General features: G+C 39.1%; 1 protein-coding gene across 3 annotated transcripts in view; it reads right to left on the bottom strand.

The window, feature by feature from the left end:
• The window catches only part of PIK3CB (phosphatidylinositol-4,5-bisphosphate 3-kinase catalytic subunit beta), a 190,957-nt gene that overhangs the window by 56,998 nt on the left and 116,166 nt on the right, over nt 1-17,793 (bottom strand). For all 3 annotated transcript variants that reach the window (XM_074963971.1, XM_074963970.1, XM_074963972.1), the window contains 4 exons: nt 14,242-14,493; nt 13,273-13,369; nt 7,399-7,529; nt 1,474-1,527 (listed from right to left, as the gene is read on the bottom strand). In XM_074963971.1, coding sequence (XP_074820072.1) covers nt 1,474-1,527; nt 7,399-7,529; nt 13,273-13,369; nt 14,242-14,493 — 534 coding nt within the window. The remainder of the gene's footprint in view (nt 1-1,473; nt 1,528-7,398; nt 7,530-13,272; nt 13,370-14,241; nt 14,494-17,793) is intronic.

Below are 17,793 nucleotides of genomic sequence, written 5' to 3'. Positions count from 1 at the left end.
TCAGTTAAAATTATAGGCCAAATTGAAGACAAATATTGTTTATGTATCGTAAATAGTTTCACTTCATAGTAACATTCCATAGAGAGTTCCTAGTTGACAAAATAATTCAAATGCTACATACATTACTGCTTTCAAATTTAGCTCTTAATATAAAGGATGAGTGCCTGAGCTTTGCACTGTGTTTAAGTAAATATTTTCAAGCAAAAATATCATTTAAGAACAAACTGTTTAAGAGAATAGACTTAAAATAGCTGGTGTAATTGAAATGTTTGTTCAGTGAACTAAGAAAAGCATGTGCTTTGTTCTTATGTCAAAATATACAGTAAACAAGAAAGTCTTGAAAATAAAGTGATTTTGTAACAAAGCTTTATTCAAGAAAGAGGTTTTCATGCTTCTAAAAGATTATAAATAAAAGGATCTTGATTACAAATAATGTCAAGTTGACATTCTGCTGTGTAAGTGGGAATCTCATTTACATATTCAGTTGCTTGTAACAGAATAAGTTATGAGTTTTCAGTGTTTCTGAACACTGCATAATGTTTAAAGTGCTTTATTAAGTGTTATTTATACTTGATGTACTTGTTGACTAACTTCTGTATTCTGCTTACTGAGAACTGTATGATGTTTTAGGGGGGAGGGATAGCTCAGTAGGGGGGAGGGATAGCTCAGTGGTTTGAGCATTGGCCTGCTAAACCCAGAGTTGTCAGTTCAATCCTTGAGGGGGCCACTTGGGATCTGGTGCAAAAATTGGGGATTGGTCCTGCTTTGAGCAGGAGGTTAGACTAGATGACCTTCTGAGGTCCCTTCCAACCCTGATATTCTATGATTCTATGAACAGGTACTTTCCAGTAGCAGACTGGAGGACTAGCAGAGTTGTAGTTTTCTGTATTTTTTTATTTTATTTTTGCCCCTCAACATTAGGGTATGTATTAAGAAAGCAATTTCAGGTTAAAGACTTCATATTAAAAGTACTACCTCTGTTCCAGAACTGTTCACCTCCTTTAGAACATCAAATATCTCCACGGGTATACAAAAAATTAAGGAGTTTATTGTTGTCAAAGATCAATCCAGCTCAAAAATGGTCATTATTGGGAAGCTTCTGACAACCAGACAGATTATCTTGCTACAACTAACTATTAATTAAATTTGTATGCTGTATGAAACCAAATTTCAGACATGGATGAGGTATAATCCATGAAATATATTCAGCCACAGCATCCCTTGTCCACTCTGTAGCCTGACTAGTGTCCAATACAGAAAGTATATGCTTGATTTGAAGGAAAGGGTAAGCCCCACAAAAGTGGGTGGTTATTTAAAAAACAAAAACAAAAAACAAAAAACCTGGAGGGTTTTAATGTTACCTGAATACATATACTTATTTTCTATTAGAATAATACAAGCATAAAGTGGCAGAGAAATAGGATATTGGGATTTTCTAATCTTGAAGATGCTATTTTCAGGTTGGATACTTACTGCCATACCAGCATTCTCACTGCTTTTTGCGATCTCGGCTGCCTTTTCAAGTATCTGCAAAAGGATAATAGTTTAAGCATTGGATTGAAATAAAGAATTGAACTACATTTTGAAGGAAAAATGTTATAAAGGTGAAGTGGTGAAATGACACAGTAAAAGTTCTCTCTTTAGTTAGAGAACTAATTATTTACTCATATTTGTTAATTTTTATCCTGTAAGTGTGGCAAACAAATATGTTTATGTATGACGTTACATCACAACCTTATGTGTACTATTACTCTTCCATAAAATGTCTTTTTATGAATATAGATAGCTAATTTAATACAAAACAGATTCTGGTCTAGAAAACTCAGTATAGTATGCACAAGTGCTACATAACAGCTACCCATGTGAAGAATAAAGTACTAGTGGAATGCACCTAAAGCAAAGGGATTTCTCAGGCAATTGATGCTCTCTGAAGATGGCATCCTTGCATAAATCCATGTTCTTTGGTTCCACTTCAGGGCATGGAAGTACAATATTTTCTCCTCATCTTTACAATTATACATGTGAATTAAATCTGTGAAAAGCTGCAAGTTAACGTTCTTGGAGACTGATACCCTCTACCTATCCACCAAACACATCTTCTATAATGTCAGCTTCCCTACACTATCCCTTCAGTAATCCGATGGGTACTTCAATTTCCACGTCCATCCAATTTTTGGTGGCTGTGCTCAGTGCTCAACACCTCCAATATTATTGTCAAGTAGTGTCCATTGTATGAGATGTTCTGTGATTTAGATACCTATCCCACTGCAAATTAGATTGAGACCTCCAACCTATTTTGCATAGTTCGCTGAACATACAGTAACAACATTTGGTTTTTATTGACCTGGGCTGGATTTGAATCAACAGCACTTATTCCTTTACAAATATCCTGAGCCATTCTGCACCCAAGCACAAACAGTACTTTGAAAGTTCAGATTTGTAGAAATGGCACCATATATATATATATATATATATATATATTTTTTTTTAAACTTAAAGCCACAAAAGCTTTGGTTGACACGTCAGTGGAACAACGCACATAACTATAAGCAGGTAACTTATCCTCTCTACGTTATTTAATAGTTCTCCTTCACAGACAGTATTCAGTATAAGAAAGTTGTGTATTCAAACCAGATGTTTTTCATGTTTAAGAATATTTAAAGATACATCAAATAAGTAATATAGAAGCAATCAAATACACAGTCTCTTTAAAAAGTATAATCAACATCCACTGTACAATTATTATAGGTGGAGCCAGTGGCACTGCCTATAGTTAAGGCTGCCTGATGCTTTCTATTATAAGATGATGTTTTCAGTTTCATGCACCTTTTCCAAACTGGTTGGGTTAACATTTTCTATACTGGGTCTCTGCCTGACATTGAGTTTTTTGTTTTGAAAGTTTCAGCAAAAAGTTCAGCTGTTTCCCAGAATGCAAGTAAAGGAAAAATACATCTTCGGCCACGTTAAAAATATTTTTATCATTTTATTGATAAGCTCTTGCACCTTCATGCTTTGGGGTGGTCTTGGAATTTGGCAGGCATGACCTTTTGCTGCTTCTATGGAAAACCTCCCGCTCAAATTAGTTTGCCCATGCTCAGTAGAGCCTTGTTAGAGTTTGGCAGCTAACTTCTCCAAAGGTTTTATCTGCACTGAGCAAACTCTGGCCTAGTGCTGCAGTGGCAGGACATTTCCTATAATTGTTGCTCCTGACACTCACAAGGCCACACTGATTCAAATGCAGAGAGGACAGGAGCCAGACAGGGGCTGGCAACAGCAGAGAGAGAGAGAGAAATTTGGAAGAAAGAGTTGGGAGAGTGGAGAAAATTGAATAGGAGCTGATGGTGGGGGGAGTGGAAACGAGTATGAGAAAGGGAAAAGCAAGAGGAATATTGAGATCACACAAGGAGCTGGGGAAAGGGACGGGAGAGTGGGGAACAATGGATGATCCAGTGCCATTTAGTGAAGGAAATTCTTATCTGTAGGGTCCCTGCCTCGTTTGTTGCAGAAATTGGAAGGTATATAGTGAAGGAGGCAGATTTTTGCAGGAAGAGAAAAGCATGGTCTTATGGTTAAGGCTGCTGAATGCTGCCCTTGAGAACTGGATTCTATCCCTACCTCTGCCATTGAGTTCTTATGTGATGCTCAACCAGTCACATACTACAAAACTTTCACAGGTGGCCACTGTGTTTCCTCATTTTCTGGACATTTGGGGTCTAATCTGCTGAAGTGCTAAGCATGTACAATGGCAACTATGTTCAGTGGGGGCTCTGCTCTGAGTATATAAAGTGCCATAAAATGCTAAGTACTCTGGAAAATCAGGTCCTAGGCATCTAAAATTGGGCAGTCAAAATTAGTGCACACTTTTGACCTTACTGTCTCTCTGTGCTTAGTTCCACAACTGTAAAGTGTGGATACTACTACCTCCTCACCTCACAGGAGTGTTGTGAAGAGAAATCCATCAGTTTTTGTGAAGCACTCATAATACAGTGATGAGTGCTATAGAAGAGCCTATGAGGAAATTAATAATTTTGTCCTCATAGCAGGATTTGAACAGTGTGCAATAAATAAGGCACAAGCCACATTTGAACAATGAGGATAAAAGAAATATCAGATTGTCATTCATTGAGCACCATCCATTCTGTGAACTGAATAAGGGTGGTCTCCTGTGGAAACAGTACTATGTGATAATGGAATTAAAGACTATCAATGTGTACGCATAACAGGCTGAATTCAAGCAGCACAGCCAACCTTCTTAATTCTGGCATTTCCTATCTTTTGAGCGCTTGACTTTGCAGCCTTAACATTCTTTTAATGCAATGTGCAATTCAGCTATAAACTCCACCACAACACAATAAATAAAACACAAGATACAGTTATCTTAAGTGAAGTGGTGAGAGCTTGACTTCCCAGCCCAGAAATAGATCCTAGAGAGCAGATAAGGCAAATCTGGATTAGTGTTGTGACTCAGGATTAGGTTCCAGTGGACTTCTGAATTAATTCTACTTAAATATAGTCTAACATTTAGAGCAGACACATGATTAACAACATTAAAGAATTAGCTGCTGCTTCAGCAAAGATGGCTAAAGTGAAGTATCAATTTGCATCTATAATGAGGGTCTTTGTATGTTCTACTAACAGGTGGACTGATGCTATGATCATATAAAGTGACAGGGTCGGGCCAGATGGCTACAGGAGAGTGATAGAAGGCAGATATATTAGCTGCAGGTTGAGTAGGTCCCTTTTCCCTGAGTAAGGCAACAGGGCAGGTTCCAGAACAATCAGAAACTTTCTGGAAACAATTAAGACAGACAAGCTGATTAGAACACCTGCAGCCAATCAGGAAGCTGCTAGAATCAATTAAGGCTGGCTAATCAAGGCACCTGAGTTTAAAAAGGACCTCACTTCAGTTTCTGGCGGATGTGTGGGGAGCTGGGAGCAAGAGGTACTAGGAGCTGAGAGTGAGAACACATACTGTTGGAAGACTGAGGAGTACAAGCATGATCAGACACCAGGAGGAAGGTCCTATGGTGAGGATAAAGAAAATGTTGGGAGGAGGCCATGGGGAAGTAGCCCAGGGAGTTGTAGATGTTGCACAGCTATTCCAGGAGGCATTCTAGACAGCTGCATTCCACAGGGCCCTGGGCTGGAACTAGGTTTCCCCCAAACCTCCCAACTCCTGGTCAGACACAGGAGGAGTTGACCTGGACTGTGGGTTCACGAAAATGGCCAAACTGAGGGCTGCCATGAATCTCCGAGGTGAGCAAATCCGCCAATAAGTGCAAGACCCACCAAGGTAGAGGAGGAACTTTGTCACAATCAATCAATCAATCAATCAATAAATAAAAATACATTTTGTTTCATCTTCAGGCGCTGTGACTCTCAAACCAAGATCACACATCTAATTAAATGTATTCTGTCTAATGCCCTCACCAAACACTGAAACCTGGAACAAATTATGTATTTGCTACATTTTACTTGCAAATTTAAACAAATACTGAGGGTCCAAATCCTCAGCTGGTATAAAACAGGTAGCTACAAATATCATTTATGCCATCTGAGGATGTGGCCCATTGTCCCTATCAGTTTGGTTTATCCAAAGAGGGGAGCTTTATTCCTTCACGAAGATTAATTACTATACCATCCTGATCTCAGCAATTCATCCTCAGAAGCTCTGATCTCAGTTCATTCACAATATTGGAACTAAATAGCCTGAGGCAAAATATTTTGATGCTTTCAGTTTCCCATTGATGTTATAAAACATTGTTCAACTCGAGAGAATTAAAAGCAGCAGAATGTTTTGAGCTATCTGAGTTCTCCAATACTGAGTGCTTCCAGCAACCATTTCTTCTACCAGCTGTGAAATCACTTCACATAAAACACTAGAATTTCCCCGAGTTTGATGTACAGAATTGCTCAGGTACAGTTGAAGAGGACAAAGTTCCCAAACAGGAGTTATGAAAAACACAGGGGAATATGATCAGTCAGATTATCACACTAAACCACTGTGACTATATAATGAACTGCACTCAATAAAATCCTCTGACCACATTTATGGCAGTATTTGAACATGCTTGCGTATTTGAATTTTCAATTGTAAGTAATTAAAAGCACAAAAGAAAAACTGAACACAAACAAAAATATTAACTAGTAAAGGTAGTATATATTCTAAATTATCTCAGGAACACAAATACATATGATTTTAAATATTGGTAGAAATAAATGTACACAAGATAATTATCAGAAAAAGAACAAGAATTATAATTAAAAGGTGATAAAATTGCCAAAATATTTTTAAATAAGAGAAATAACTTCTTCAGGAACTGGTAATAAGATTTCGCACTACTGTCAGGAAAATGGTATCAATTGCTTAGTGCTGCGAAACTGCTATCCATAAAATCTGTTTTAGCTTTGGGAGCACTCCTGATGCCATATGTCCTATTAGTGGAAATCTGTGCGTATTACACAGAAGAAGCCACTACTAGACTTCACAGATTTTTTTGCCTTATTTTGGTGACCTGACTCTCAGAATGACTCTGTTCAAAACAGTAAAACTTTTTAAAAATGTGAATTTTCTTTAGCCACCAAAGGTGCAGATTACTCATCAGAAAATGAAAGTTTAGCAGAGTTGATACTAACCCTCTGCCAAAGAAATCCAGAGTAACAGATATATAGGGCTTAAAACCTTACTTTCAGCACATCAAGAACTGGCTGCTTTTAACACTTATATTATTATTCTCACCTGGGTTCAGCTTTATTTGCTAGTTTGTGAATAAACTAGCTGTTCTAGTATTTACACTGTGGATTCATCAGCTATATTTTGAACTCACCCTTCCTGTCCCTAGGCAGATATTCTTATTTGTATCTGTGGTACTGTACAGTACAACTAAAGAAGTGTTTCAGTGTAGAAACAGTGTAAAACATAAAAAGACATAAAAAGTGTATTTCTCCAGAAAAGGATTTTAACTGTTGAAGGGAACAGAAAGTGGATAAAATATAATCTTAAAAGTGAAATGTCAGATCCTTTTCAGTCCTGGTTAAGTACAGTTTGAGATCACTGACTGTGTTTATATGGAGGTTTCCAGAAATGCAACTGCGATATATTATTGTCAAAGGCAGTTGTAATATTAAAAATAGACAGTGTTTTTTCTGACACTCAAAATAACATACACTAGAAGTGCAGAATGTTTAAAAAAATCTGTTCAATATGTTCTCTAAAGATACTGAAGCCAGAATACTGAGGTTTACTTATGTTCCAAGTTTTAGTAACTACAATATGTAAGCTAAAAAGCAGGAAGGGTGGATATAATCAAATGCCAGTGTTAAAGGGGAAAAAAGTAAATACCAGACAGCCATTTATATACTAGCATTCATGGCTTCTCTTTATTTAGTATATCTTACCTTATCAAAGGGAGGGTAATAAATAGGCAGTTTTGAATATTCTTGAAATTTAATGTGCAAAGCCGTTGCATTTTCAGTGTAAGGATTAGTTCGTACGGTTCCCATTGGATTCAACATTTCTTCAAGTTCATCTAAAATATAAGAACAATTTATGTTATAGTACAAAGTGTCTTTGGAGAAGGCAACAATGCCATGAGAAACTGCTTCCTGTGTTGATTGTAAAAATATACATTGCTGTTCACAGAGGGCCAGATTCTCTCCTACTTTGCAATGGATCTCTGGCATAATCTGTTCCTAACGTCAACATGTCTGAGGCTCAAGAGGATCATCCATCGAAAGGAAGACCGGTTACAGAACCAGCTTGGCTCTTATGACGACACTTCCCTTTGTTACTGTTTCATAGCAGAGAAAATGGAAGGTTGGCAGTAAAAAAATGTCCCTATCACATGCCAATCCCTAGCTGCGGTTTCAGCCCCATGGATAGATTAGGTTCCCATAACTTTGTCCAAGGGGGACTGACCCAGCATCTAACAGGAATTCTAAACCACTGAAGACAAGAGTGTTGCTGAATTGCTTCTCTAATGAAAGAGCAAGATTAATAAGCTCGAAAGGGCATTTTGTCCAGTTTTCCTTGTGCAGGTGACTACGATGTGGGGCTTTATGGGACAGAGCAGCACAAGACAGGAAAGCACAAGGATATCCTCAGGACTTTGGAAGTTCTATTTCTGGTTCTGTCACTTATTCAATGCAAGCCTTTGAGCAATTCACTTCTCTGTACCTCATTTTCCCCATTGACAAAATAGGCATAATAGTTTCCTACCTCACAGGTGTCAAGTATCAGGGGACAGCCGTGTTAGTCTGTATCCACAAAAACAACAAGGAGTCTGGTGGCACCTTATAGACTAACAGATTTATTTGGGCATAAGCTTTCGTGGGCTAGAACCCACTTCATTGGATGCCTGGAGTGAAAATTACAGATGCAGGCATTATTATACTGACACAGACTAACACAGCTACCCCCTGATACTTGACACCATGCAAGGCACTAAATTTAGCCATATGAAGTGGAAATCCATCAAACAACAAAAAACTCACAAAGATACAGACAGACATCATCTTCCTTTCCAAGTGCAAACAGATGGACATCATACCAAATGGACTAAAGGTAAAAAATCCATTGCAATCGACATACTACACTGACTATGGTTGGAGACTGTGCCACACACACTCAAAGAAACTGACGAACCACCTGATCAGCATCCTGTACAGCAGAACATCAAGAATGAGCTCTCAAAACTGGAGACTCTCATACAAAACCAATCTTCCACACAAACTTCCACGTCGCTGGACTTTACAAAAACGAGACAAGCCATTTACAAGGCACACTTCACTTCTCTACAAAGTGAAAAAGACGGTAAACTCCTACATGCCACAGGGGGCTACAACAGTGGTACCCTCAACTCACCTATCAATATTGTTAATCTATCCAACCACACACTTAGCCTGGCGGAAGAGTCTGTCCTATCTCGGGGACTCTCCTTCTGCCCCACCACCCCCATGAACATGATACAGGTCTGTGGTGATATGGAAGACTACTTTCATTGTCTCCAACTCAAGGAATATTTTCAACACACCACTGAACAGTGTACTGACCCACAGGAACCCTCCTACCAACAATACAAGAAGAAGAATTCTGTGTGGACTCCTCCTGATGGTCGAAATGACAGACTGGACTTCTATATAGAGTGCTTCCGCAGACGTGCACAGGCTGAAATTGTGAACGAACAGCATCACTTGCCCCATCCACAGCCTCAGAAACAACTCTGACATTATAATCAAAGGGGCTGACAAAGGAGGTGCTCTAGTCATAATGAACAGATCGGATTATGAACAGGAGGCTGCCAGGCAACTCTCCAACACCACATTCTACAGGCCACTATCCTCTGATCCCACTGAGGAGTTTCAAAAGAAACTACACCAGCTGCTCAAGAAACTCCCTGCTACAGCACGGGAACAAATCCACACGGACACACCCCCAGAGCCCCGACCAGGGGTATTCTATCTGCTACCCAAGATCCATAAACTTGGAAACCCTGGACGCCCCATCATCTCAGGCATTGGCACTCTTAGGCAGGATTATCTGACTATTTGGACTCTCTCCTCAAATCCTACACTGCCAGCACTCCTAGCTATCCTCGAGACACCACCAACTTCCTGAGGAAACTACAATGCATTGGTGAGCTTCCTGAAAACACCATCCTGGCCACGATGGATGCAGAATCTCTTTACACCAATATTCCACATGAGGATGGACTACAAGCTGTCAAGAACAGTATCCCTGATGAGGCCACGGCACACCTGGTGGTTGAGCTTTGTGACTTTGTTCTCACCCACAACCATTTCAGATTTGGGGACAATTTATACCTTCAGGTCAGTGGCACCGCTATGGGTACCCGCCTGGCCAACATTTTTTTGGCTGACTTAGAACAATGCTTCCTCAGTTCTCATCCCCTAGCGCCCCTCCTCTACTTGCACTACACTGATGGCATCTTCATCATATGGACCCACGAGAAGGAGGCCCTTGAAGAATTCCACCTGGATTTCAACAACTTCCACCCCACCATCAACCTCAGCCTGGACCAGTCCACACAAGAGATCCACTTCCTGGACACTACAGCGCAAATAAGTGATGGTCACATAACCACCACTCTATACCGGAAACCTACTGACTGCTATACTTACCTACATGCCTCCAGTTTCCATCCAAGACACATCACATCACATGATCCATTGTCTACAGCCAAGCCCTAAGATACAACCGAATTTGCTCCAATCCCTCAGACAAGCCCTAAGATACAACCGAATTTGCTCCAATCCCTCAGACAGAGACAAACACCTACAAGATCTTTATCAAGCATTCTTAAAACTACAAAACCCACCTGGGGAAGTGAGGAAACAGATTGACAGAGCGAGACGGGTACCCCAAAATCACTTACTACAGGACAGGCCCAACAAGAAAAATAACAGAACACCACTGGCCATCACGTAAAGCCCCCAGCTAAAACCTGTCCAGCATACTATCAACAATCTACAACCTATCCTGGGAAACAATCCCTCACTCTCCCAGACCTTGGAGGTAGGCCAGTCCTTGCTTACAGACAGCCCCACAACCTGAAGCAAATACTTACCAGCAACTACATACCACACCACAGAAACACTAATCCAGGAAGCAATCCCTGTAGCAAACCTCGCTGCCTACTCCTGTCCCCATATCTACTCTAGCGACACCATCAGAGGACCCAACCACATCAGCCACACCATCAGAGGTTCATTCACCTGCACGTCTACTAATGTGATATATGTCATTATGTGCCAGCAATGCCCCTCTGCCATGTACATTGTCCAAACCGGACAGTCCCTACGTAAAAGAATAAATGGACACAAATCGGATATCAGGAACGGTAACACACAAAAGCCAGTAGGATAACACTTCAATCTTCCTGGACATTCTATACCAGATTTAAATGTAGCTATACTTGAATAAAAAAACTTCAAAACAGACTTTAAAGAGAAACAGCAGAGCTAAAATTTATTTGCAAATTTAACACCATTAATTTGGGCCTGAATAGGGACTGGGAGTGGCTGGCTCATTACAAAAGCAGCTTTGCTTCTTCTGGAATTCACAGAATCATAGAATATCAGGGTTGGAAGGGACCTCAGGAGGTCATCTAGTCCAACCCCCTGCTCAAAGCAGGACCAATCCCCAATTAAATCATCCCAGCCAGGGCTTTGTCAAGCCTGACCTTAAAAACTTCTAAGGAAGGAGATTCTACCACCTCCCTAGGTAACGCATTCCAGTGTTTCACCACCCTCCTAGTGAAAAAGTTTTTCCTAATATCCAACCTAAACCTCCCCCACTGCAACTTGAGATCATTACTCCTTGTCCTGTCATCTTCTACCACTGAGAATAGTCTAGAACCATCCTCTTTGGAACCACCTCTCAGGTAGTTGAAAGCAGCTATCAAATCCCCCCTCATTCTTCTCTTCTGCAGACTAAACAATCCCAGTTCCCTCAGCCTCTCCTCATAAGTCATGTGTTCCAGACCCCTAATCATTTTTGTTGCCCTCCGCTGGACTCTCTCCAATTTATCCACATCCTTCTTGTAGTGTGGGGCCCAAAACTGGACACAGTACTCCAGATGAGGCCTCACCAATGTCGAATAGAGGGGAACGATCACGTCCCTCGATCTGCTCGCTATGCCCCTACTTATACATCCCAAAATGCCACTGGCCTTCTTGGCAACAATACTGACTCATATCCACCTTCTCGTCCACTGTAACCCCTAGGTCCTTTTCCGCAGAACTGCTGCCTAGCCATTCGGTCCCTAGTCTGTAGCTGTGCATTGGGTTCTTCCGTCCTTAGTGCAGGACCCTGCACTTATCAGGTTTCTTTTGGCCCAATCCTCCAATTTGTCTAGGTCCCTCTGTATCCTATCTCTGCCCTCCAACGTATCTACCACTCCTCCCAGTTTAGTATCATCCGCAAATTTGCTGAGAGTGCAATCCACACCATCCTCCAGATCATTTATGAAGATATTGAACAACTCCTCATCTATTATTGGGAGTGGACTACATCCACCCTGATCGAATTGGCCCTGTCAGCATTGGTTCTCCACTTGTGAGGTAACTCCCTTCTCTTCATGTGTCAGTATAATAATGCCTGCATCTGTAATTTTCACTCCATGCATCCGATGAAGTGGGTTCTACCCCACGAAAGCTTATGCCCAAATAAACTGTTAGTCTTTAAGGTGCCACCAGACTCCTTGTTACCTCGCAGGTGGGTTGTGAGGTTTAATTAGCTTCTTATAAACACAGATCCCTGGAATAAAAAGGCTCCCCAAAACTTCAGAGGCAGTTACAAGTAGTTGGGATTTATTGACAGAGGCTATTCTATGCACTTCACATGTTCAGCATAAACCATCACATTATAATTCCCATTTTCCACAGAAAAAGTTACTGAATTAAACAAAATAGATGGCCAAATCCTCAGCAGCTATAAACTGGCATAGCGCCACTGATCCTCAATCAAGCCAAGCCAATTTACTCCAACTGTGGATCTGATCCAGAATGGATATCTTTAGAATGATTTTTAAAATAAATATTTAAAATCTGCTCTTATTTAATTAAAGAAAAAATGTATAAATAAAAATTAATGTAAATTAAGCTCTCTAATTTGCCGGACAGATTCTCTGTAATATATATGACATGACAATGCAATTAACTTTGAGTCCATAAAAACCACATGGATTGAAATTTATTATAATAAAGTTTCCTCCACTGAAATATACAGGTTGCTTAAGAAAACAATATGAAATCTAGGTGCCACTCTTCATTCTAACCAAAACAATCATCTTTTTATGGCATAGGAATCTAAACCAACACAAACAATGAAAATATAATGGCATCTTAAAGATGGCACACATTATAAATTGCTAGAAATAATAGTCACTGCCATTTTTAAAGGGTCCTTATTCAGTAATGGATAACATTTCAAGGATATAACGGATTTCCAAACTAAACAAGAACCATCCCCAAGAAATTTAGTATTTTTTGAGACAAGGATTGAAGAAAACCATACAGAAGTTTAACACACACCAGACTAAGGAGACTGCACAGAATATCAGAAGGAAAACAGAGCTAACTACTGAGGGGCCACAGACATATTTTATGCAATAATAATGTTTGCCCTCTCTTTCCCTGTTTGGAACAGGCAAAAACAATTAATATTCCATTATCCTAAATTAATGTTGTTCTTTAGTCTCATGTGTACTCTAAGGTATACAGCAAATCCAAGGATTACAAATCAAACCTTACCAGGAAATGATGTCCAACTGTGCAGTAAGAGGTCTCCACTCTTCAACTGTCCTTTAAAATCAAATACCATGGTATTTACCCAGGCTACAGGATAGTGCTGTTGAAGGAAAGACTTTATTGTTTAAATGAAACCTAACAATAAATTTGAAACTTTAAAGTGGTAAATGACACAAAGCCAGAAAAATAAAGAGTAAAAAAAATTGTTCTAGACTACGATCCTGATTCAGGAAAGCAATTCAGCACATGCTCAACTTTCAGCATGTACCTAAGTCCCATTGTCTTTAGTTCGATACTGAAAGTTAAATATGTGATTTTCTGGATCGGTCTAGGGAAAAAAACCCTATCCTGTTCAGAGCTCAAAAGATGTGAATACAATTTCACAAATACTAATATTTTTTAAAGAAGAGACATTGCCAACTACTTTAAGTTTATGGCCTTTTTCTCTGTGTGGGGAGGGCCAAAAGCTTTTACAAAACCCAATAAGAACAAAATATTCTCCTGTGTTGGGGAATGTAAACAGCCTTGATCTGAGTACATGGATACCAAAAATTGAATAGTAAAATGCAAAAAAGTAAACAAAAATGATGTGAAATAAATTAGCTTTCAAAAAAAATTTTACTTTTAATATAAGATGTTGTTAATAATACACGAGGATTTTAAAATGTGATTTTCACAATACCCCTTTATTTAAAAACTTTTTTTTTGCTAGAATAAAAAAGGATACAGAAAAAACAAACTCTAGTAATTTACAAAAGGAAGAAAAATTATCCTTTTTTGTTTTAAATAAGCTCCCCGAGACCAGACAGTTCATAAATAAGTTGCTTTTTTAACTGAGCACTACTTCAATTAAGGTCACCCACTTTTTTCATTTCTGTTTCATATTTCCAAGGTGAGAAAATAAAATGCCTATAAAGACACTGCTCAGTACAATTAAGAGGTACATTACAGGAAAACAAATGAAAGCATTACCACTTTTCCAGATTTCCTGATGGTCTGGTATTTGGAGGGATTAATTGTCTTGGTTGACTTTTTAGTTTTCATTTTATCCATCACAGCATAAACTGCAAAGCACAGCCTAGCCATTCTTGGCAAGTCACAGACATTGATTTCAAATTCCAGTGTTTCATTCCAAACATGTTCACTTCTCCCAGATATTTCTGCACTTACAATCGGCTTACAAAGGAGCTCAGTTCCGTGGAAAAGACCAGCCCTGACATGAATCTGTAATAGAGGTGTGACAGAAAAAGTATCTAAAAACATTCCACGAAGCCAAGAATATTTACTTAAAAACATAAGAGCTGGTTGAAAGTTTTTCTTTGAAGTGATTTTCTGATGAAGAAAGTCCTTTTCACAAAACCAAAATTTTCCATGGGAAAAATTCCTTTTTGTCAGGAAAATCAAATTGACAGCTCCCATGTTGTTCTCCTAGAAGGCTCTTGTCATTTCATTTTCTGACAGTGAAACTGAAAAAAAGCTTTCCCAGAGGGCTGCGGAGGCCAAGCACCATTGGGCTCTTTGCATCACAGCTTCCCCTCAGCTCCAGGGTTGGAAAGCCTGAGAGCCTGGGCACTCAACTTCCCCGCCACCCTCCCAGCTCTGACACCACAGAGGCAGAGAGGTCGCTGCTTAGCTTCTCTGACCCTGGAGATAGGGGAGGGGAAGGGAGGCCCTCTGTCTCACTGGCAGGCTCTTGTCAATTTCACAAGTGAAATAGGCCTTCCAGGCAGGCAGCCAGGAAGCCAAAAACCATACCCATGAGAAATTTTGCATTTTGATATTTTGTCCTGATTTAGAATTAAAATTTTATTCCAACCCCCCCCCCCCCTTTTTTTTTTTTTTTTTTTTTTTTTTTGCAGGAAGTGATGTCCATATCCTGACCAAGTCTATTAAAAACAGAGTATTTATTAACCTAAAAACATACACTGTACAGGAAACTAAATCAAATCTTGAAAAAAATTACTTCACTTTTGGTGGCTATTATTGCTAGTGCTCACGCATAGCTTGTGTTGGCAGAATAAGTACTAAACTGAACTTGTAGTGATAAAATTATACATATTTAGCTATGTGAAGAAAAGTGTTGACAGTATTTTATAGTTGCTTCTTTTTTGAGCTATAATGAGTAAGGAGGATTGACTTCAATTCTTCCCTTTAAAATATTTCCTGGAAAAGGCGTCAGGTCCAAACTACTAACCTTGTTTTCTATTTTCTACTTGAATTCAAGGTAAGCCTTTTGTTCTATACAAAGTCAACATGCTAAAGCAAAACAATTACAAAATCTGGATACAAAAAGGTAAACTCATGGTGAGGTGTTTTTCCCCTTTTTATTCTAAAAAAAATCGTATATATTCCCATTGAAACTGTTGCCTTGAAAACCCATTAGAAAAAAGCAAAAACATGTATGTGGATTCACAATTCAGTTCTGGACAGAATTAAATGCATGGTAAGGGTAGTGATGCATTGGATGAACTTCAAAAAGTTCAGGTGCTTATCCAAATTATTCAGGTCTGTAAAACTGTGAAGGAAATCTTAAAGCCTCCCTGGTGAGATTTCTGACAATTCCTTATTTCTGGTCCAGAAAGAAATACCACAGATAAAATGAGTCTGCTCTCCAGGCTATCATTGTTGTGGTAGAGGCTCATGGTTAAGTCCCTGTTCCTCTGTGTATGTCTACACAGCAAAGAAAAACCTGTATCTGGCCTGGGCCAGCTGACTTGGGCTTGCGGGCCTCAGGTCGTGGGGCTCTCTCATTGCTGAATAGACTTTTGGCTTGATCTTCAAGGTGCACAGTAGTTTGGGCTTGTGTACCTAAAAGAGTACCTAAAGCTCTGAGAGGAGAACCATGGTCAACAACTCAGCTACTCAGCCACTATGGAACTTTATACTATAAGGGCACAGCTCATCTGTGCAGGAGACTGCTTTCTCAGGGAGATTGTAGAGTGAACTCCCACATGAATTAAGGACCTTTACAACCCACATCACCTTCTGTTCCAATTGCAAGCCTTCAATCTCACTTTCTCTCAACACACAGGAATGTGTACATTGAAAGAAAAAAAAAAACCTCAAACAAAACCTTACCAAAAACAAAACCCTGCACAACATACACAATTTTCCCTCCAGGGAGAAAGGGAACAAACCACGTGACTGATGATAGTGCACTATTGGAAAGCATTCAGATTCTACAGTGATAGGAGTTATATAAGAATCTATAGATCAGAGTGGGGTTGTGAAACTCGTGTCAAAATCTCAGTGCAAATCTGGCCTAATCTAATTAAAGAACTGGAACTTCAAAGACAAAATTGATATTTTAAAACTGTGGAAAAAATTTGTATTACTTATCCAACATGGTTGACACCAAACAGAGGTTAGAGCCTAGAAGAGGAAGATGATACTGACATTTGGTCAAAAGAAACTACACCTATGTGTCTTTCTTATTTTCTAGCATTTAAATTGAAGATATAGAATTGTACCCCAATTCTGTATTTGTGGAAGAGTCTATCACAATTTGTTATATCAAAGTTGTGAAAAAAACAAATAATCCAAAATTACAGAAGTCTTTTCTATTTTTAAAATATAGTCTTCTGTTCAGCCTGTTTGCCAGAGTCAAATGTATTTTTAGCATGTGCAGAATCATTTAATCTAAACTTTGTAGTAAAGTAGGCCATGAAAAAGCAATGTAATAAAACACTCTGCATACATGCATGAATTAGCAACAGCTGAGCCACTGGAACAGCAACACTAGTGAACTCCTCCTCCTCCACGTGTGATAAGAGGATCACTATGGAATCATCAGAAAGTTCAGGGTGCATTCCATTGTAACAAAAGATCAAATTTCAAGATAAGAGTATATTTCAGTCATTCATTAGAAGCAAAGAACCAGGAACATGGACCTATTTCAAGGCAACTTAGAAGCTGTTGTCATAGTATGTGTGTTCGTGCCAAAATGAAGAAATGCCAGAAATTTCAAGAGAGATCCTTACCTCTGAAGGTTCCCAGTTCAAGCCCCAAAGGTTCAGACAAGCATAGAAGCTTTGAGGATTTTATTAGCACCATATCATCAAATCTTTTGAGATTTACTAATGACTCATTTTAAGAATGAAGAGATGAGAAACTGGTTTTGCTTAAAGCTCCATAATTAAAATGCAGAAAGTGGTTTTCTGAAGTTTTCAGCCAATTATGACGTCTATGATACTTTATGAGGCACTGTGGTGTGTATCTAAGTACTCCAGAGTACATGAATGAAACTAAAATAAGATTGAGAAGTTGGACAATGAGTAGTCGTGAATTAGTTTTTAACAGAAACTCTCTTATATTTAGCTCTAAAAAAAATAAATCTATATTTAAATCTAAAAATGGAAGAAGAGCCAGAGACTGCATGATGTTGACAAGGGAATTTACTATTGATATTCATTGTACATGCAAGGTGCTCAGATACTTAAGGCAGCTTACATTAACCTAACTCTATAGTGTAGACCAGGCTCAGTCTGACTATTCTTTATTTAATTATCAGCCAAACAAATTAGG

This window comes from Natator depressus, chromosome 9 (genome assembly GCF_965152275.1).
Source record: "Natator depressus isolate rNatDep1 chromosome 9, rNatDep2.hap1, whole genome shotgun sequence".
NCBI lineage: Eukaryota > Metazoa > Chordata > Testudines > Cheloniidae > Natator > Natator depressus.
This window is presented reverse-complemented; position numbering and strand designations above follow the sequence as displayed.